Genomic DNA, 20,207 nt, shown 5'->3' on the forward strand with positions numbered 1-20,207 from the left:
GACTGTTGGAAAAGCGTTCCAGGTGAAGCTGGTTGAGAGAATGCCAAGAGTGTGCAAAGCTGTCATCAAGGCAAAGGGTGGCTACTTTGAAGAATCTAAAATATATTTAGATTAGTTTAACACTTTTTTGGTAACTACATTTACATTTGACATTTTAGTCATTTAGCAGATGCTCTTATCCAGAGCGACTTACCGGTAGTGAGTACATTATTCCATATGTGTTATTTCATAGTTTTGATGTCTTCACTATTATTCTACAATGTAGAAAATAGTAAAAATAAAGAAAAACCCTTGAATGAGTAGGTGTGTCCAAACTTTTGACTGGTACTGTATATTTATAGTACAACACGCTCAATACCATGAAATTGGCTTGTCCCACTCCCTAGAGTCATGAATGAGTCATGGTTTAGTGACATATTTTGAGTAAAAATATTTTTTTTTCTCCGACTTTAAATGTAATAATACAAAATAAAGTATTTAGTGGAATCCTTAAACTAAAATATCAACTAAATATTATAATTTACAGGGAATAGCTGTCCCTCAATTTCATGTCACTTGTGTTACCCCATTACAAAGACCACACATCTTTGCCAACTTCTTCCTGGGTCAAAGGTTCATTGGAGGCAGGGCTGTTTTGAAAAGAACATGATGGGTCTGCACTCTCTCTTCATATGTCAGCAATTTGAAGATTAAGATTTAGCATGAAATTACCAAATTAAAGACATGCTCTGGAACTTTGGCAACTAGTACATTTTTATTTTATTTTTTTAAACCTCCCGCTTTGGGCTGGATGTGCCAATGTGTAGTTCATACATGAATAATCTATGAGCAGAATTACGGTTTTACCTAGATTAGCCACAAAATTCCTAGTTTGAAAGCGACTGTTTCTGGAAGCTGTGCAATGACATTTCCCCCCATGCAATTAGTTTCAGACAATGAGCTTCAGCCCCTCTCCATTTGAGTAACAGCTAGCAAGATGCACACAGCACAGCGAGAGAGAGAGCAATGACAAACCGGGGACCACTTTTGGCTCGTGAGCGCTACTTTCAGAACTACTGGCTAGAAAGTAGACAAATAAGTACCGGAGAATGTCTTTAAGATGTGTCACTAGTGTTACACAGTTTATAGTAAAGGGAAAGGAAAGTTCAGTAAAACAATTTACAAACACAGCTGTAGCTCGGCCACCTTCCACAGCAGATGCGGAAGGACGACATTGGCGGATGCGGCGGATTGAGACGCAGCCCATGCAAAAAGCCAGATATCTCGAGTTTAAATTAACAGATATTAAGGATTACGGGATTTATTTAAGTGTGGTTTGAGCTACTGTGGCTGACATCTTAGCTATGCCATCTTGCCTGCAAATTTGTCACTGGTGTTATTGTAGAAAAATGCATATTGTTTAAAGTAAATTATTACAAATCATCTTAATATTATCATTAATCTTTTCTGTCCTTGATTATATATGCAAATTAAATAGTCAAATTACATGGTGCAAAGCCTGAATTGTCATTAAAATATAGGTAACACTAGTGACAAAAAGGGAACACAATATATTTTTAAATATAATGTAGTAACAAATATTAAAATGCATTAAGCTGTCATTTCTGGTGATTTACAATGTTAAGGGGTGTTAATTATTATCTGACTAAGTTTTGGTAAAAAAAGGTCAAAAAGCCACCATTTTCATGGAATGACCACTAAGTGGCTCACTGTTGCCATATAAACAAAGACAGGACCATAAAACAATTTTGTCATACTGGCCCTGAAAGACAAACATGGCCCTGACATACAGGTACCCATCTACTCAGACAGAGCAAGTGTGTCAATAAACAAAGCAAGTGTGTCGTGACCCCACCCCCACAACGGCACACAGACACATTCACAGGAGTCTTACACAACTCATTTTATTTACAGGAGCCACGTATGCAAATGCATTGTTGTTTTTTTTCATATCATTTCAGACACCGGTAATACACAATTCTCTTTGCCTTTTTCACATGAAGAGTGGACTAACCAGAGACATGGAAGCCATTCTCAATCTAAAGGCCAGACGCTTGGATGACGAGTCATAATTGATATTTAATTCCAAATCCCTTAGAAAAATATAACAAATAAATTAGAATGTTCTATGACTTTCTCCCCTCTTTCAGGATGTTGGTTGAAGTAAACGGTGGATACACTTGCAGTAGAGAATTGTGGAAAAGAGAAAGGTGAGGACAGAGTATGGGAAAATCTATTAAACACCTCCTACCAGAATATATAGGTAGAGTGCTAGCAAGAAAGACATCAAACAAAATGGCATAACAAAAATATTTTTACTACAACATAACATTTACAGATGTATTTTTCATAGAAAAGCAGTACAGAAGCCACACAAGCCTGTGAGGATCTCAGCAATGAAGTGACGATGATATTGTTTCGTGCCTCGTTGTTTCATGTCAGAATTGGGTGTGCATTTCCCCCCATCCCCACCGCAAAAGTAATACTTCTCAGTATCAATACGGAGCAAACCTGTTTGAACAGTCATGTTCTGGGCTTGGTTAAGTACATGCTTTTAATGAAGTATCATTGGAGAAAGAGACATTTTACAAAATCGACATTAAAAGAAAATGAAAATAACACCTTTCTCCACAGAAGGACGTCGTAACCGACACCCCCACCTCCCTAAACTGAGCTTCCGCCAAGGGCTTGCAAACACAGGGCTTCCGAATCCACCACGTTAACGGTCTGAGGGAAACAAAGGTTACGCTAAATTCAACAAGGGGCTAGGCTGCATAACCTCAAGTGGACATTTCTCAAATGGGTGGGTACCTGGTTGCTGTGTCACCAACTCCCCCAGTTTACTGACCTTTGACTAAACTGACCCGTTCTATGACTGTGGGTCCAGGGCGATTTCCTGTGTTTGCAACCCCTCGGTGGTGGGCCGAGACTTGTCGTTCACCCCCCCAGTGGAGAAACAGAAAGCTGTGGTTGGGCATCAGCCTCTGTCCATGCATTCGAGCGGTGAGCAGGGACAAAGACAAAACACATTGCTATGTGTCATAAAATCACCAGAGGTCTGCAGTAGTCTCGTTTTCTTTTAAATATATTCTTTACTGTTTTTTTTGCTTGCTTTTATCTTGTTTTTTGTCTAAGACTGTGTCCTTTAAATGCAAATAAAGGAGATCATCTTGGTTGTGTTTACATCCAGCGCCCGTCTGCTTTCTTCTATACCTCAATGCTGTTTCCCGCGTAAAGCCTGGTCCATGTCCGAGCTGCAATGTGCACAGAGAGGGGGTTCATTAACTACCGGTATTAGCATTCTTCTTGAAGGAATGTCTTGCCATCTCTGAATTGATTTGACCTGCAGTGGCACTTTAGGAGGCTGAAGTGAAGAACACTACAAGAGCAGTAAGTCATTGGTTCCTTCTCACACTCACTGCCTCTGTTTAAAACTAGGCTTTGTTCACATTCAGAGATGGGTACTCTTGATCAGAGGATGCAATAGAATTTAAATGCCAAGGGGTGAGACAATTTAAACTGGGTTCACGTCAAACATGAACATGACACACACAAGCCATCTCTCACCTGTCTCAATGGCTTGGGCTTCGTTTGATTTCCACTGCTCTGCAACATCGTTTGCAAGTGGGTCATCAGGGTTAGGAGCGCTTAATAATGCTTGGATTGATAGCAGCACTGTGCGGATCTGCAAGGCTGGGGACCACTTATCTGTGAGAGAAAAGGAAAATGGTGGAGGAAGGAGTCATACTTTGAGTCAGGACATGACTGTGACAGTGATGATAATTGTGAATCTGGATAACTCACCTTTCAAGATGTCTAGGCATATCCTACCCAGCTTGTCCACATTGGGATGGTAGATTTTGGTCATGAATCGCACTTTGGGAGCTGCCATGGGATATTCTTCTGGCAGAAAGAGTTCAAGTTTAAAGGTGCCTCCTTCGAAAGGGGAGTCCTGGGGCCCTGAAATCACCACATGGAAGTAGCGTGCATTTGCCTCATCAGGCTCTGCCTTTATTCCAGGAACGGGTTCGGCCAGCAAACGCTGAGTCTCCTGAACACGGACAGAGATACAGATAGAGACATGCAGGTAGATAGACAGACAAACACATGCAAACAGAAACGGGAAGACAAGAAAAATGTGACACACGCAGCGAGACAGGTAAGCACAAACAACCAGATGTCAGGTCATTTACATTTTAGTCATTTAGCAGACACTCTTATCCAGAGCGATATACAGTTAGTGAGTGCATACATTTTATTTATTTTTTCATACTGGCCCCCCATGGGAATCGAACCCACAACCCTGGCGTTGCAAGCACCATGCTCTACCAACTGAGCTACACTGGACTACAGGTCAGGGTCGATAGTAACCAAGGTTTTGGACAACTATGTTTTGATGCAAGGACAGCCATCCACAAATTCAAGCTCAGGTTTGACATTTTGTTTCAGAACTTTTTAGGGCCAATGTACAATCACTCTGTCTCTTTCAAGAGCAAGTAATGGTGACTCACCCAGTGTTTTAGATCCTCAGCTAAGAGCTCATATGATACATGCCTGGAGGTGAACTAGCTGCAAAGTCTATTTTTTGTGAAATATGTCTGAGGCCTAGTCATAACGTCCGGTGAGAACCAACATGTAACATCTTCATGGTATGACGGTAATTTTGATGGAAATAAATATATTATCAAATAGAACTCATTGATAGGTCTATGTCCACTATATCACCCACTGTAACTGTTTGTCTTGTCAAAGTAAGTTAGGCTAGTTGAGTAGGCTGATAATTGAATGTTTCTGCCAAACATTTGTTTTTGCAGCCACCTGGTATGTGTATGACAAACTATTGCCCCATGTCGCCTCATTCATTTCTGACACAGAACTCTTGCAAGACCAACAAGATCTCGCTCATTGGGCCTGGACAGTTTGAGAGAAATACCTGCACTACCACCGGCTTCTCTACTATTGCCAAGTTAGCTTTGCTACCCAAAGCACTTTCAAACACAGTAAACCAAGCAAGTAAATGTGAGAGTTTATAATACATAATCTGGAGTCCAGGGGTAAATCCCATCAATATCTAACTAGCTAAATTAGCTAGCTGTATGTATGTAGCTAACGTTAGCTAGCTAGCAGTGCCAGCCGAGTGTCACTGTGTTCAGATCGCTAACTTGAGAGACCATAGCAAGGTTATTTCAATACATGTACACTAAGAAAATTATTAATTTCAACACAAATAGGCAATTAAGCAGAATCGGGCCATATTTAGCGGGAAGAGTAATACATTTGACCCAACGTTCCTCTGATTTGGGGCTGAGCCTGAAACATACAGTACCTAGCTAACGGAAGTAGTTAGCTAGCAAATACATGGCAATCCACGTGCCGAGTCCTAGTTTTTCTTCTGAACTCAACGGGGACCGAACTACGGCTTGTGAGCTATTTATCGCATGGGGTTTTTGAAATTACCTTTATAATCCTGCGGGGTAGTCCTGCCATCTTGTTTCACTGTATACACTATTTATGTATGTTCACTCCTTCGCCGTCGACGCACACGCCTTCCTGTGAATGGTGTTGGCTTCTAACGGGATTGTGAATGCTGGGAAATGTATTTTTGTCAACGACTAAGCGTTAACATATTTCAATTTAACGAACTACATGTCCCAAGAGTGGGTGCTTTCTAAATCTGAGAGAAAAGACTAGAAATATGAACGTACTCTGTCATTTATTTGAATCCCATACATTTTAAATACATGGCTGAATTGAAATGATCGTAAAAATTGACAGTTATCCTTATCAAAATCAATATAATATTGTTCTGCACCGTATGAGCCAAAGTTCGAGTCCCAGTTGCAGCTTTTTCTTTCTCCCGCTACACTGGTGGCAGCAGTGGGATCACTCCTGTGGTCTGGTGGCATTGGGGGAACTGTGCTCTGTACATGTTTTAAGCTTGGTGCTCGGCTCTGCACCGTAGGAGCCACGGATGAGTCCCCATTGCAGCGCTCTCCTTCTTCCTCCACAATAACATGCAGATATCCTAACCATGTCCCAGAATTTCATGAAATAAAAGGTATTCAGCAAATAGGGAAAATATATGTTTCACTTACAGCTTTGGTAATCTGCTTCAAAACATAAGTGCGCAACTTCAGATTAGTTAATTTTATTTTACAGCACAAACAATTGCACAAAAAAACAGTTTGGGATTTGGGGGGTGAGCCAAGCAAAGAATTCTGTAAGGTATCAATGATTTTGAAAGGAAGACACTCCTTAACAACTATCGGTCTTTTGGGGGATCTCTCTTTCTGCGTCGAGTATGGTACCTAAGAAAAAAATTGAACAAAAGTTACCATTTTCAATATATAAAAAAGACTGAGTGAGGATTGTACCCAACTTTATGCAAGTTTCTCACTCAATACATTAGCATTACATTAAATTACAAATTAGCAACATAAGGTACATTTTGGATACTTAAAAGGCACAATGTATTGGGGCGACAGGTAGTTTAGTGGTTCAGAGTAACCGTTGTGCCAGTAACCGAAAGGTTGCTGGTTCTAATCCCCGAGCCGACTATGTCAAAAATCTGTCGATGTGCCCTTGAGCAAGGCACTTAACCCTAATTGCTCCTGTAAGTCGCCCTGGATAAGAGCGTCTGCTAAATGACTAAAATGTAAAATGTTATCTCAATATCAAATCATTTCTGGGTAACAATTAAGTACCTTACTGGGATTCTTTTCAATCAAAATGGTTTTAGCAAGAGCAATTTCTCAAGCAATAATTTTGCTAGGACTGTCGGAGTGGGGAGGGGAAAACTGAAGCATAGCTGTTACTGGCAGAGCCGTTTGGAACTCTTTCATATTGGTCTATTAACTAATTCACTGCCTGGTGATGTCACCAAGCAGGCCAAAACTCCACACCACCAAAACAGGCTGAAATTTCAGACAACCTTTTCAAACAGCTCTCTTACACTAAAAGGGCATTATCATTTTCACAGCATTCTTCCAACCTCAGCATGGAAATATATATAAAACACAGGAAAATCTCATTTTTGCCTGTACTGGGCCTTTAATACTAAGGAAGTGCCACTGAGTTCAGTACCAATATTTCATATGGAACGGGTGTGGCTTCTAACTATTGCCCTGCTTTGGTGCCCAGTTACTACTGACTATTACTAAAGTGATTCAATCATAGAAGGTGTACTTACTGTCCCACTGGGTACCAGCGGTGCTTGGTGGTGTGAAACATTTTGCTGAGCTCCTCGATGGTGGGGGCCTGTTTGTTCTGCAGCACCTCCCTGCCGAGGTGGGCCTTCAGCACCTGGTCGTGCGTCTCTGCCGGATTGGTCAGGGGGTCTGGCCGTGGAATAGGCTACAGTGTCACAAATACATAAGAAAGCCATAACAATCAAAAACCATTTATGCTGTTTTTCTACCTAAATCGCAGGTCTTATTTTGCCATTTAATAGCCGGCATGGTGAGAAAAGGGGTATATTGCTGGCAGGTAAATCTCAGCCTTCCACAGACATCATGACAGATCAATCTCTGCAGGGCTAATTGTGTTTGCAAATGCAGTATTTACTGTATTAAAGGGGTTCCTTTTCCTCATCAGCTCTGTTACAGTCAGTATCAGCAAATCCAAGTTCTAACTTCTTACCTGGGTAAGTTCATAAGGAACATCCTCAGCGGGATGGTAGCACACTATGGTCTTCCCATCAGATGTCACACCAATTTCAACCTTACTGCAATGAAGAAGGTGACGAGAAATTAACATCAAGTCATCGTAATACACACACTACAAATTATGATTTACTGTAACTAGCTACCTACTTACCAGTCATCATCAATACAAGGTCCACGGATAGTTGACTTGTGAAGGACAGGCACAACGCCTGTTGTGGATATATTCGTTGACATTAATCAAAAGGTACAGTATGATGTGATTAATAACAGCCAAGCTACAGTCACAAGATTGCTAGCCAGCTGGGTTCTCTGCCTCAAAAAGTATTGCTAATAGATGTGCGCTAACGTTAACTAGCTAGCTAACTGACAAAACCTTTCAGCACTTGAGATTGTGTTCACACAACGTGTTTCTTAATCTTGCAAGTTTTACAATAGAGGGCACTCACCTGTGCAGTGTTTCAGTTGAGTAACAGTTGAAAACCGTGTAAATAAACAACTCAACCTATTTAAATGACCTGTAGTAGCCATGCTCAACTAAAAATGTTGCATTTGTGTTACATGGACATATTTCCGTGTGGATACGTAAACCCTAAACGTTTGTTCCGCTGTGCAAACTTTTATGAACAAATCCTTTTTCTTTAGCAAAGCCAAAGTAAAAATGCAAAAATAAAACAACTGGGACAGTTTAACTGTAAAATGTATGTGGGAAAAAGTATTTATCACATTTGTAGAAATGTATTATGACATCATAAATATCCTTTTAGAATTGGAACTGAGGAATAATGGGATGTGAACATTTTGCTCATTCGTTAACACGAAACTCAAGTTGCAGCATTGCTCTTAACCTCCATATAATGGCAACTGAACATCACGAAGGTTACCGATGTGACCTTATACTGGAACCCTCTCAGTACTCCACAGTTCCACCGCCAATGGAGGGGAAGGCAAAGGTATCAGTGAAACTTCAGCCAGAGGTTTTTAACCCATTCACCCTGTCTCCTCTGCCAGAACAGACGATCCGTGATGTTCTTGTTGACTGGGTGCGAAACAAACTGCTCCTTTCACCCGCTGCAGCCAGAGGAATGGTCATCACTGGTGTAACCCATGATGTTGCATATTGCTACAAACTGGAAACATTTACAGAGCACAGGTCTGTGTGCTTAAGATTTGAACCGCACTGCAAAGCTTCCAAAGCACCAGTGTCTCCAAAACCAGCAGGGGAAGTGCAGGAGCCAAGACCCTGGAAAGTGCCTGTGACCCCGACCAAGATGTTCCACAACCAGGTGTTAAATTACAGGCTGATTCACACAGACCGAGTGACCGGGTGCTCTTACTGCCAGGAGCTGAAGTGGGTTATGTGCAAGGCATGCTGTGCTTCTACTAGGGTGCGCTGCCCTGTGTGCCACGGGCGAGGCAGGGGCACCAAAAAGCCCTGCAGAGAGTGCAAGGGTGAAAAGATGGTGCCCTGCATGTCCTGCATGTCCCTGGGCCGGGTTTGCTGCGAGATGTGCGTGGGAAAGGGCCAGCTATGCTACTTCAAAGAGCTGCGGGTGGACTACCGCTGTCATGTCGACAGGTACCTGCTAGGTGTCCCAGGCGGCATCCCAGAGGAGAGGATATCCCATGCAATAGGGGAGATCCTCCACACTGGCTTGGGCCAAAATGTGTGCCCCATTAGCACCTTCTCTGTGGAAGAGGTCAACGCAGCCTCACGGCGGATGGTGCGGGCGTCCCACTCCAGCTGGCCCCAGTGCCGCATCATTCAACAGAGACATCTGCTGAGGGCAGTGCAAGTGACTCGGGTCCAGTATCACTGGAGGGACACTTCTGGGAGTGTGTTTATTTATGGAGTAGACCACTCCATCTACTGGCCAGACTACCCCGAGAGGTGGATACGCCTCTGGTGCCCCTGTTTATAGAACTGGTAATGCTCAATTCCCTGATAAAAGCTTCCTCGACCAAATGAGTATGATAAAAAAGATTGTCGTTTTTTCCTTCCTCTTCAAATATCAGTTACTATATTTTCACAAGTTGGTCAAATCCTTATTTATTTCCCATTGTTTCCCTGATAGGCCTTTCAGTAAATGTTTGACCAGGTATTTATGATTTCACACATTTCTCTTTGAACCAATGCAGGAATATCACGGACATAATCTACTTCTCAGGATCTCAGGCCAAGATTACCAAATTGCTACACAAATAATCATTGATAACACTAAACCAGATACCTGTGCCTTCAAAATCACATTTCAATAGTTATTCCATTGATTGTTAGTCAAAAACAAATTGAATCTATTGAATTGTTAAGAGATATATATATATATATATAGATATATATATAGATATATATATATATATAGATATATATAGATATTTATATATATTCAGATTGATATTGACCTTCCTTGTTGCAAAGACATTTCAGCACACAAAACTAATATTTATGTGGTGCTTCATTATTAAGGGATCTGTTTGAGAAGAAAAGTATGAAGAGAGAAAGTCCATCCACAGTTCTGCCGATGTCCTTGAGGTGCCTTCTTGGCCCGTTGACAGAAAGTCTTTGGCTATGTGGATCTCTCTGTGTGAGTCCAAGGTGCCGCTCTATGTTGATTGGAAGTTGGTCCAGAGTGGCTCACTAGGAAAGCTCCATATCTGCTGTGGAGGAGGTGCTGCTGGATGCCTCAGGCGCTGTGGTCGCCACCAACCGCTCCCGATTGCCAAACACCTCAGCGACTGGAGACACATACATGGATGAGACACAAACACGCCATGTTGATAACCATCAGCTACTTCATACTGATCTAACACCTCAGTGACCAAGCAGACACACAGATATACAAACCCATTACTCTCTACTACCAAGCAGGAGAGATGATACTTACATAAACTTAACAGTCAAAGCCCATAATAAATAAACGTTCAATACAGAGGGAGAGAAATACTGCTTAAGAAAGTGTCAAGGCTAGTTGCCATATTCTAAATCAATGTTTTTTTCTGGATCAAAAAGAAAATAGATGATAGGCTAGCTAGATAGACTTGGCACCCTGTCAGACCTAGAGTAGAAGGTAAGGACATTGACACTGTACCTGCTGCCACGTCACTTATGTCCCAAACCCGCAGGCCATCCCTCTGTCCTCCAAAGGCATATACAAAGGGCATGTCAGGACAGCACGCTGCACAGAACAGCACCCCCTAGCAACAGAAAGAGAGCATCTTACCACAACATCCACATATACAGCACATATCCAAACATTCACTGTTAGGAAGACAGAAACGTGATGGATCTTATTGCAAAGACATGGCAACGATTACAGCGACAAAGAAACCATCTTTACCATTTTCATGTCCCGGGTGTGAACCAGATTGGGCTTGTTCCCCAAGATGTCCCAAATCTTAACGTGTTTGTCTGCTGACGAGGTGACCAAGCATCCCCGGATCTGGCTGCTAAGGTCCAAGCCTACAGGGCAAGAGACAACCGACTTCAATTCTGTTTCCCTGACCTTGACTGCCATGTTTGTGTACCAGTACTCATCCAGTATTTTAACGTCTGTGAATATGAAGGGGTCGGGGCTAAAGGAAGTAGGGGCAGAAATTGGCCTGTAACCACACCCACCTGACACCTCTCCATCATGTGCCCTTAGTGTAAACACTGGCTTGTCCGAGCGTGCGTCCAGACAGTAAACAAAGCCGTCCTCCGTGCTCGCCTAAAACACAGCCAAACATCAGTGAGAGTGGAAACAGGAAAGTCCACCAAGCATTTTCCATGTGAAAGTTAGCCAATATGCTATGCTAGGTGAGAGATGGCAAGAGGGCAGCTTACCAAGAAGTTGCAGGGTGAGAAGTGGTTCCAGGCGACCCTTTCTACCTGCCCACTAAACCTCCAGGTGCGATGGCTGCTGTCGGGACTGCGGCAGTCATACAGGATTGCCGACCTGGCCAGAAAAAGACGATGCAGGTTAAGACTTGTTAGTTTTGTACATTCACAATCCCGACCTCCTATATACAGGAGATGAGAATTTATTTGACAATTTCTGAAGTTGTAACAGATTGAGATTGGACATACTTATCATATGATCCTGATATCAGGGTCTGAGCTTCAAAGGGGTGGAACATCAATGTCTGAACCTAAAAGAGACTTGCCTTTAATGTTTGAGATCAACATTACAAGTAAGCAGGCGAGGCTACATCCAAAATCTATTTCACGTCAGATTTTCTATTTAGAGTAAATCTATCAGGCCCATTGTGGGACGTTAAGCAGGTTGTGATCGCTGGATACACGTACCTTGTCAGTGTGTCTGCACAGTGTTGTGGCCGGCTTGCCATGTGTCAGATCCCACAGGATCACGGTTTCGTCGGCTGACCCACTTGCCAAGACGTTGCTGTGGAAACGAGAAGCAACACACACAAAAACTCAGAATAAAGGTGCAGGGTAGGTTTGTGACAACGTTAGTGACATTGTGATCGTGTGGTTACACTGACATGAGTGGAAAGGTCTGGGGCTAGGGGTGAGAGGTAACGGATACAACTCACCGGACCAGTTTGTTCCAGGATAAGTCCAGTACAGCATCTGTATGACCTTCCACTGGCTCTGCTGCAGCCTAAAAATTCAAATCGCATGTTAGGATTCGGGTCAGTGAGGAGACACCAACACCATAAACATAACAGTTAAACTATCACATCCAAGTCCTTGTGGGAAAACAACCTTTTTGCTCTTCTTCTTCTTCTTCTTCTTGGAGGCCTTCTTGCTCCCCAGGGTGAAGGCAGGCTCCAGGCAGTCCACCACATCCAAGTCCCACACGTCGATCTGCGATGTCATGTTGCCTACAGCTGCATAATTGCCTGTACAAAATGTATGGGGTTAATGTGAAGTCAAAAATGACATGTTATACACTGAGAAAACACTGAATTTAATGTCCATTTTGCGGAGTCAGGTTGAGATAAACTGCTGTTTGAGCTTAACTCAAAGTAAAATCTGAGAATCCATTCAACACTATAAAAAGTGAATGCACTCACCTGTGCCTTCTGGACTAGGGTCAAAGTTGAGCCACTCCACACACAGTGGATAGGCTGGCAGCAGTATGTCATGATGAACATAGAGGGATTCTTCTTCGGCATTGTATACTGTGCAGAGGGAAATAAATATAAATACATTAATTAAAACAACCTTTGTTTTTATACTGAAATGTACACCGAGTATACCAAACATTAAGAACACCTTCCTAATACTGAGTTGTAACCCCCCATTAATATGGGATCATAGCTTTCACCTGGTCAGTCTATGTCATGGAAAGAGCAGGTGTTCCTAATGGTTTGTCCACTTACTGTACGTCTACACTGATGCTATTTGATGCTGTGAAGCAAGAGTTTGTTCAAGTCTAAGCTGAGAGTCAAAGTGCCAGTTAGAACAACAGTCCCTGCAACTCACCGTGAATCTCCAGGTTGCAGCAGTCCTTCTCTGCTCTGCCTGAAATGATGAGGTTATCGTTGGGCTTGATTTGAAAGTCCTCTCGCTCATACTGGTCCTAAAGACCCAAAGAAAAGACGACAACAACTGTAAGTCTGAATGACACAGAATTACCAGAAATGAACAGCTGGGACGATAAACCGAAAATTATCGTAGGCATTTTGTTGATATCGTTCATTGCGATAAGTACCCCATACTAGAGAAATGTGAAGTTTGAAATGAAATAAGTTTGCTAATATGGGTGATTGTTAATGGGACAACTGATGGCTACAACCATCAAATTAATAGTAGTAGTGTGAAGGATAATAAAAAAATACTGTTGTGCACATTGTTATAAACTCATCATTTCTATTTATCAGTATCACATCAATTAGGCAATTTATCACGATATGGACTTTTTAGGCGGCAGGTAGCCTAGCGGTTAGAGGGTTGGGCCGGTAACCAAAAGGCTGCTGGATCAAATACCTGAGCCGAAATGGTGAAAAATCTATTGATGGCCCTTAAGCAAGGCACTTGACCCTAATTTGCTTCAGGGGCGCCGTACTACTATGGCTGACCCTGTAAAACAAAATTTCACTGCACCTATCCAGTGTATGTGACAATAAAACATATTTTATGTGATATGTTTGGCACTACTAGTTGGTACCAAACCAGACTGGTGAGATGTTTCATCACTCTGAACAGGCACACAGCCCTGGACTCACTGTGTCTTTGATGGTAATGTAAGGATCCTCCTCATTGGTGCTGAACACTGTGAGGCCGGCAAGGCTGTCACCAAGGTTGGCAGTCACTGCGCCAGAAAAAAAGATGAACAGTAAGAGTGTTCTTTGGGAATAAAAACATCGATTAACACATGTCTCTTGGCATATTAACAGACAGAGATAACCCATGAATTTAAGATCATACATAATCCGAGAGCAGATGCAGCAACTATATTTACCCGAGTCGTCCTCGTCATATCTATCCAAGCCATACTCTGCTAGTTCATCGGCTTCCTCCCTTCCTGCTTCGTTTTCATCCTGCTCTGGCTCCTGTCCCTGAACAGCTTCTGCCTCGTCAATCTGTTCCTGCCCGCTGGCCATGCCTTCATCATCCTCCTCCTCCTCACCTATGCGTTCACTGAGCAAACACAAATACATTGACACAAATATATTTATTGTTAATCCTGAACAAGAGCTCAAAGAAATCACCATTTATAATGTTGAGGTCAATTCCATTTCGAATTAGTTTGATTTGATGAAACACCCCTCCATTGAGGAAATTATTTGGAGTCACTTCGCTGGTCCAGAAATAATGAGTATTTCAAACATTTAGTTACACATTTCAATTCATTTCCTGGATTGACTGAGTTGGAATAGCAGTTTCAGTCTCACAGTCCCACTCAGGTCAGTGTTGTTATTTTCTGAAGCCCTCCAAACAAACAAAAAAAGTAAAATGTCAAGTAAGTAATCCAAAAACTCAACCAACCCTAATTGTTCTTTTGCCTCTGCTATGATGCGTTGCAATTCTTCTTTGCTCAACTCCACCTGTAACAAAATGTGGCAGCAGGTTAAAACAGAAATTACCTACTTGGTGCCATTAATTTTATTTTCCATATTCATGTTGTTGATAAAAAAATATATGGACAGGAATTATGCTGTTTATAAACTCTAAATGCTGTAATTCCAATGTAATATATTAGCTAGCTTGCAAGCTGGGGTGTATTCATTAGTCGGACTCCGTTGCAAAAGCGTTTGCTCCAAATATAAAACGTTTTGCAACGAAAACGAGTTTCTACTGGACAAATTCAGGTAGGTCCCTCCCCGTTTCGTTCCGTTTGATTCCGTTAGGTTCATAGAGTAAACGGTTTCCGTTTTGCAACGGAATCCGACTAATGAATATATCCCAGATGTATTTTCTGGCTTGTTGACATGTTGGCTATTTAGCTAGCTAGCTAGCTACTTACCTTATCTGGTGTTTCCTTCGAAACGCCTCGCTTTACCCATCCAACACAAGTAATTTGAGAACTCATTATTGACAAAGTATTAGTTTACTATTAATTCTCACGAAATTCAATGTAATGTACAACTCTAAAGTGTACAAAAACAATTTGAAAAGAACCAGAAGCTACATACAAATTGCACGCATTGACATGTGAGTTGAGGTCCTACACTGTCTAGACAGGCAGTGCCGCAGAGTGATGACGTATGTGTGGGAGGGGGGGGGGGGGGGGGGGGGTTCTTCTTCGTCTTCTTCTTCTTCTTCCTTGAGTTCTTATTGGCTGATCGCAATCAACTAACAGGTGCATACACCGCCACTTACTGTACTGGAGTGTGACGCCGGTCACGACCTGTCTATACCACTATATTATCTAAATAACTAACACTGAACTTCGAACAAAAACAAAAAACTGTACTCTTTCAGTTAGATTTAAATGTTTATTCATTGCCCAGACAGTCTTGTGACTCGTTTGGGAACCTCTTCATTCAGTATTCCCTGTACCATTTCTGCTGTAAAGTCCTGGAGATCCAGGAAATATATTTGCTGCCTTCACATAGACGTCTAACTTCTTAGATGTTTTATTCATTTGACTAGTGCAATTTATCACTTGCGCTATAAACGCAACAAAGTCCACCTTCTTCACTTCTTCAATGTGTCGGGATCCTTCTCCTGCATGGCATTCACTACAGACTGTGGGACATCCACTACCATCTCATCTCTACTCACTCCTTCACACCGCTGTGTTCAATAATTTGCGCAGAACAAAAGACTGTTGATTACTAGCAGAGAGGAAGAAGCGAAGCGAGAGGTTTTACTCCACACAAAATCTGTCCACGAAAATAAGCCCACGAAGTGAGGAATATTTGTATGGAGGTCAATGAGTGTCGAATTTGGTCAACAAAAAATTGAATTGCTAATTTGCTACGTGAGGCTTATTTGATCTAATAGAAGTATCGTAATGGTTAGGTTGTTACAAATGCGATGATATAAGTGGACTAACGTGGCATTTCGGCAACTTTGGAAAAAAAAGACTTTATATCGGAGTTGTGCCTGTTGTCATAGCGATAGATAGAGGACTCATCATGGATATAACTTGGTGGGGATTCCTATGAAATCAGCCAAAGAAGAAGAAGAAAACGAACTTCTTTAAAATGCAGTCACCGACGCTATATTAGGCACAGATACAAAGATGAGTCCTCCATCTACAGTTGAAGTCGGAAGTTTACATACACTTAGGTTGTCACGGATTCAGCCGAGGCTGCCCCTCCTCCTTGCTCGGGCAGGCTTCGGCGTTCGTCGTCCCCGGAGTACTAGCCTCTACCGATCTATGTTTCTGTGTTTGACTTGTTTGGTCTTGATTGTCTACACCTGTTTCCCATTATGTTGTATTGTCTTCCCTATTTAACCCTCTGTCTTTCCTTGTGTGTTGTGTGTGATTGTATTTCGTCATCGGCAGTCGTTAGTGTGCAGGTTATTTTTCCTCCCTGTTTGGAGGTTGTATGTACTCAGTTTACTCTTTAGTAAAGTACGTTTCCAGTAAGCTCTGTGTCCTGCGTTTGACTTCGCCCACCGCATTCACTGACGCTTATGACAGAATCACACACCACTGACATGGAGTCAGCAGGAGCAGCAGTGCCAGCAGGATCAATGGAAGAACGCGTACAACAACAAGCGGCCATGATCCAGGCTCTCGGCACCGCCATGGAACGTGTAGTGAACACCATGGAGCGATGGGAGAGAGGAGGTCTGCCTACACCTCCTCCGATTACACCATCATCGATACCCATCGCTTCACCTCCGGGGTCCAGTGGGATTCGGCTCTTGCTCCCGAGGGCTTATGATGGCACGGCTGCCGGGTGTCAGGGTTTCCTGCTCCAGGTCGAACTCTACCTGGCAACCATCCACCCGGTCCCCTCGGGATACGAGAGCGTGTCCGCCCTCATCTCCTGTCTGTCCGGCAAGGCGCTGGAGTGGGCCAACGCTGAGTGAGGGGGAATAGACGCCGCTACTGTCAACTATGCGGAGTTCACCCGCCGCTTCAGGGCGGTATTCGATCATCCACCAGAAGGTAAAGCAGCGGGTGAGCATCTATTCCACCTCAGACAGGGGAAGAGGAGCGCGCAGGAATTCGCACTGGACTTTCGGACTCTGGCTGCCAACGCGGGATGGAATGAGAGGGCCCTCATCGACCACTACCGATGTAGCTTGAGGGAGGACGTGCGTCGGGAATTGGCCTGCAGGGACACCAACTTAAGCCTGGACCAACTGGTGGACATGTCGATTCGACTGGATACCCTGTTGGCTACCCGCGGACGTCCGGATCCTGGGCCGTCCATTCCATCCCCCAGCACTTCTGAGCCTACTCCTATGGAGCTCGGAGGTGCTGGTATGAGGGAGACCAGGAGAGGGGCCGTCCCCTGCACCAACTGTGGCCGCAGAGGACACACTGCTGGTCGGTGCTGGGGAGGGTCTCCCAGGAGTCGAGGCAGTAGGCAGCGCACTGATGAGCCATTCCAGGTGAGTAGGCACCCAACTCACCCAGAGCTCCCTGTTGCGCATATGTGTATTAATGTTGTGTTTCCCGAGGTTTCTCCTCATTCCCAGCATAAGGCGCTAGTAGATTCAGGCGCAGCTGGGAACTTTATCGATCGTCAGTTTACCTATAAGTTAGGGATTCCTATTGTTCCAGTTGATGTGCCCTTCCCTATCCATGCCCTAGATAGCCACCCTTTAGGGTCAGGGTTGATTAGGGAAGTCACAGCGCCTCTCAGGATGAAAACGGAGGAGGGCCATGAGGAGATTGATTCTCCTGCATTTCCCGTGGTGTTGGGGCTTCCCTGGTTAACTTCTCATGACCCCAATATTTCATGGTAACCGAGGGCTCTCAAGGGATGGTCTGATCAGTGCTTGGGGAGGTGTGTAGGTGTTTCCATAGGGGCAACGACGGTGGAAAGTCTGAACCAAATTCCCACCATGCACATTCCGCCTGAATATGCCGATTTGGCTCTCGCCTTCTGTAAAAAGAAGGCGACTCAATTACCACCCCATCGACAGGGGGATTGTGCGATAAACCTCCAAGTAGGCGCTGCGCTTCCCCGAAGAAGAAGAAGAAAACGAACTACACAGTAGTGGAGCTTTGTGTGTCCAGGACTGCAGAGCACAGCCTGGAGGAATGCAAAGATCTGCCATTTCATAATCTTTAAACTTTTGTTTCTTGCACGTTGACAGGTAAATATTTATAGCCCTAGCCTACTATTTAGCTAATGAATGGCCTAAAATCGAGCTAATATTTAGTTTCTTACTTCAGCTACACGTCTCTAGCCTCTCTCTTCCAACTGTTCCCGAGTGCAATTCCGCTATTCCTCTTCACCTGAAATCCCAGGAAAAGCTATAGGCTACAAAAGCTATAGGACATTTATTTTTGTATTTATTTTATACTAGGCCTAATAGCCGTTTCGTGGAGAGAAGCAGGCTTGCTCTAGCGAAATTGCTGAGTGTAAAATAGGCCTAGGCCAAATTAACTGTCGCACAGGACAGACGGAGATGAGCAAAGCGAAAAAGAAGATCCAAACGAATTGACAATCATTAGAGAAATAGAAATCACTTACAAACCACTTGAGCAACGAGGCAAGTTAATGACGTGAAAGATGTGCAGGCTAAACAGAATTTGTTGTTGAATTGCTACATTTAAAATATGAGTTTCTATATTATTATTATCAATATTGTTAAATTAACATAGCCTGAAGCACTGAATGGTATTGTGTTACCACCTTATTATTAGGCCTACAGTGTGCAGTAGGATGCGTTGATCAGCTGACAATAAATGCTCGCCAACGTTTCTAGTTATGTATAATTTATCGTTAAAGTTATTGTTATAGTTATCGTCCTTGGTGTGGATGGCCCTTTAGAGTCCAAAAAAGCATTCTGCTGCACTCACAATGATTCCAATGTTCTCCGATTTCTTCTGCATTTGTGCTATGCAGTTTATAACCATTGCAATAAAAGCTACAAAGTCTACCTTCTTCACATGTAATATATCAGGATCAATTGATTGCCGAGAAACATTCACTGGTGCAAGCTCAATTACCATTGCGTCTTCAACGCCACTCTCTCCTTCCACTTTTCTTACAGCCTCAAGATACGATGGACAAAATCGAGCACACAGCCATGCAATCTCCATAGACAAGCATTGGCAGTTGAATGGCCCGTACTGAAGAGTTCAGTGACTTTCAATGTGGATGCCACCTTTCCAACAATCAGTTTGTCCGATTTTTGCCCTGCTAGAGCTGCCCCGGTCAACTGTAAGTGCTGTTATTATGAAGTGGAAATGTCTAGGAGCAACAACAGCTCAGCCTCAAAGTGGTTGGTCACACAAGCTCACAGAATGGGACCATTGAGTGCTGAGGTGCATGGCGCGCAAAAATCTTCTGTCCTCTGTCCTTGGTTGCAACACTCACTACCGAGTTCCAAACTGCCTCTGTAAGCAATGCCAGCACAATAACTGTTCCTTGGGATCTTCATGAAATGGGTTTCCATGGCCGAGCAGCCGCACACAAGCCTAAGTTCACCATGCGCAATGCCAAGCGTCGGCTGGAGTGGTGTAAAGCTCCCCGACATTGGACTCTGGAGCAGTGGAAACCCGTTCTCTGCATACAATGACATTCTAGATGATTCTGTGCTTCCAACTTTGTGGCAACAGTTTGGGGAAGGCCCTTTCCTGTTTCAACATGACAATGCCCACAAAGCGAGGTCCATACAGAAATGGTTTGTCGAGATCAGTGTGGAAGAACTTGACTGGCCTACACAGAACCCTGACCTCAACTCCATCGAACACCTTTGGGATGAATTGGAAACTCCGACTGCGAGCAAGGCCTAATCGCCCAATATTTGTAATTGTATTTATTATGGATCTTCATTAGCTGCTGCCAAGGCAGCAGCTACTCTTCCTGGTGTCCAGCAAAATTAAGTCAGTTATACAATTTTAAAAACATTACAATACACTCATAACAGATTTGTGTGCCATCAGGCCCGTACTCCACTATCACATATCTACAACACAAAATCCATGTGTACGTGTGTGTATAGTGCGTATGTTTTCA

The 20,207-nt window shown here is 43.2% G+C and overlaps 3 protein-coding genes across 3 annotated transcripts; all 3 read right to left on the reverse strand.

Moving 5' to 3' along the window:
* Positions 1–1,888: 1,888 nt before the first annotated feature.
* LOC311139786 (ubiquitin-conjugating enzyme E2 N-like) lies at positions 1,889–5,568 on the reverse strand. The gene is made up of 4 exons (XM_084174735.1): positions 5,458–5,568; positions 3,805–4,051; positions 3,568–3,708; positions 1,889–3,254 (listed from the first exon to the last, which is right to left on the reverse strand). Exons 1-4 carry the CDS (start codon positions 5,485–5,487, stop codon positions 3,208–3,210), a joined length of 465 nt encoding a protein of 154 aa, XP_084030861.1. The 5' UTR covers positions 5,488–5,568; the 3' UTR covers positions 1,889–3,207.
* Positions 5,569–5,696: 128 nt separating this feature from the next.
* On the reverse strand, positions 5,697–8,240 carry LOC311139935 (large ribosomal subunit protein mL42-like). Its single transcript, XM_084174933.1, has 5 exons — positions 8,111–8,240; positions 7,816–7,873; positions 7,639–7,723; positions 7,190–7,353; positions 5,697–6,308 (listed from the first exon to the last, which is right to left on the reverse strand). Exons 1-5 carry the CDS (start codon positions 8,190–8,192, stop codon positions 6,263–6,265), a joined length of 435 nt encoding a protein of 144 aa, XP_084031059.1. The 5' UTR covers positions 8,193–8,240; the 3' UTR covers positions 5,697–6,262.
* A 1,869-nt stretch (positions 8,241–10,109) lies between these two features.
* Positions 10,110–15,287, reverse strand: LOC311140148 (periodic tryptophan protein 1 homolog). The gene is made up of 15 exons (XM_084175089.1): positions 15,074–15,287; positions 14,596–14,654; positions 14,069–14,247; positions 13,833–13,918; positions 13,090–13,186; positions 12,678–12,785; positions 12,367–12,503; positions 12,195–12,262; positions 11,947–12,043; positions 11,728–11,789; positions 11,485–11,596; positions 11,278–11,368; positions 11,000–11,121; positions 10,751–10,856; positions 10,110–10,397 (listed from the first exon to the last, which is right to left on the reverse strand). Exons 1-15 carry the CDS (start codon positions 15,137–15,139, stop codon positions 10,300–10,302), a joined length of 1,488 nt encoding a protein of 495 aa, XP_084031215.1. The 5' UTR covers positions 15,140–15,287; the 3' UTR covers positions 10,110–10,299.
* Between the last annotated feature and the right edge of the window lie 4,920 nt (positions 15,288–20,207).

This window comes from Coregonus lavaretus (genome assembly GCF_964263955.1).
Source record: "Coregonus lavaretus genome assembly, chromosome: 13".
Lineage (NCBI taxonomy): Eukaryota > Metazoa > Chordata > Actinopteri > Salmoniformes > Salmonidae > Coregonus > Coregonus lavaretus.

Bases quoted from the DNA above. Each gene is read 5' to 3' on its own strand.
- LOC311139935 (XM_084174933.1), bottom strand. From the start codon at position 8,192: ATGGCTACTACAGGTCATTTAAATAGGTTGAGTTGTTTATTTACACGG. The intron at 7,724-7,815 runs GTAAGTAGGTAG...TCTTCATTGCAG, and splicing joins CCTTGTATTGATGATGACTG to TAAGGTTGAAATTGGTGTGA. The intron at 6,309-7,189 runs GTAAGTACACCT...TTTTTTTCTTAG, and splicing joins CGCTGGTACCCAGTGGGACA to GTACCATACTCGACGCAGAA.
- LOC311139786 (XM_084174735.1), bottom strand. From the start codon at position 5,487: ATGGCAGGACTACCCCGCAGGATTATAAAG. The intron at 3,709-3,804 runs GTGAGTTATCCA...TTTCTCTCACAG, and splicing joins ATGCCTAGACATCTTGAAAG to ATAAGTGGTCCCCAGCCTTG. The intron at 3,255-3,567 runs GTGAGAGATGGC...TGCACATTGCAG, and splicing joins AGCCCAAGCCATTGAGACAG to CTCGGACATGGACCAGGCTT.
- LOC311140148 (XM_084175089.1), bottom strand. From the start codon at position 15,139: ATGAGTTCTCAAATTACTTGTGTTGGATGGGTAAAGCGAGGCGTTTCG. The intron at 14,655-15,073 runs GTAAGTAGCTAG...ATTTTGTTACAG, and splicing joins CGAAGGAAACACCAGATAAG to GTGGAGTTGAGCAAAGAAGA. The intron at 10,398-10,750 runs GTACAGTGTCAA...ATGTGTCTCCAG, and splicing joins CATAAGTGACGTGGCAGCAG to TCGCTGAGGTGTTTGGCAAT.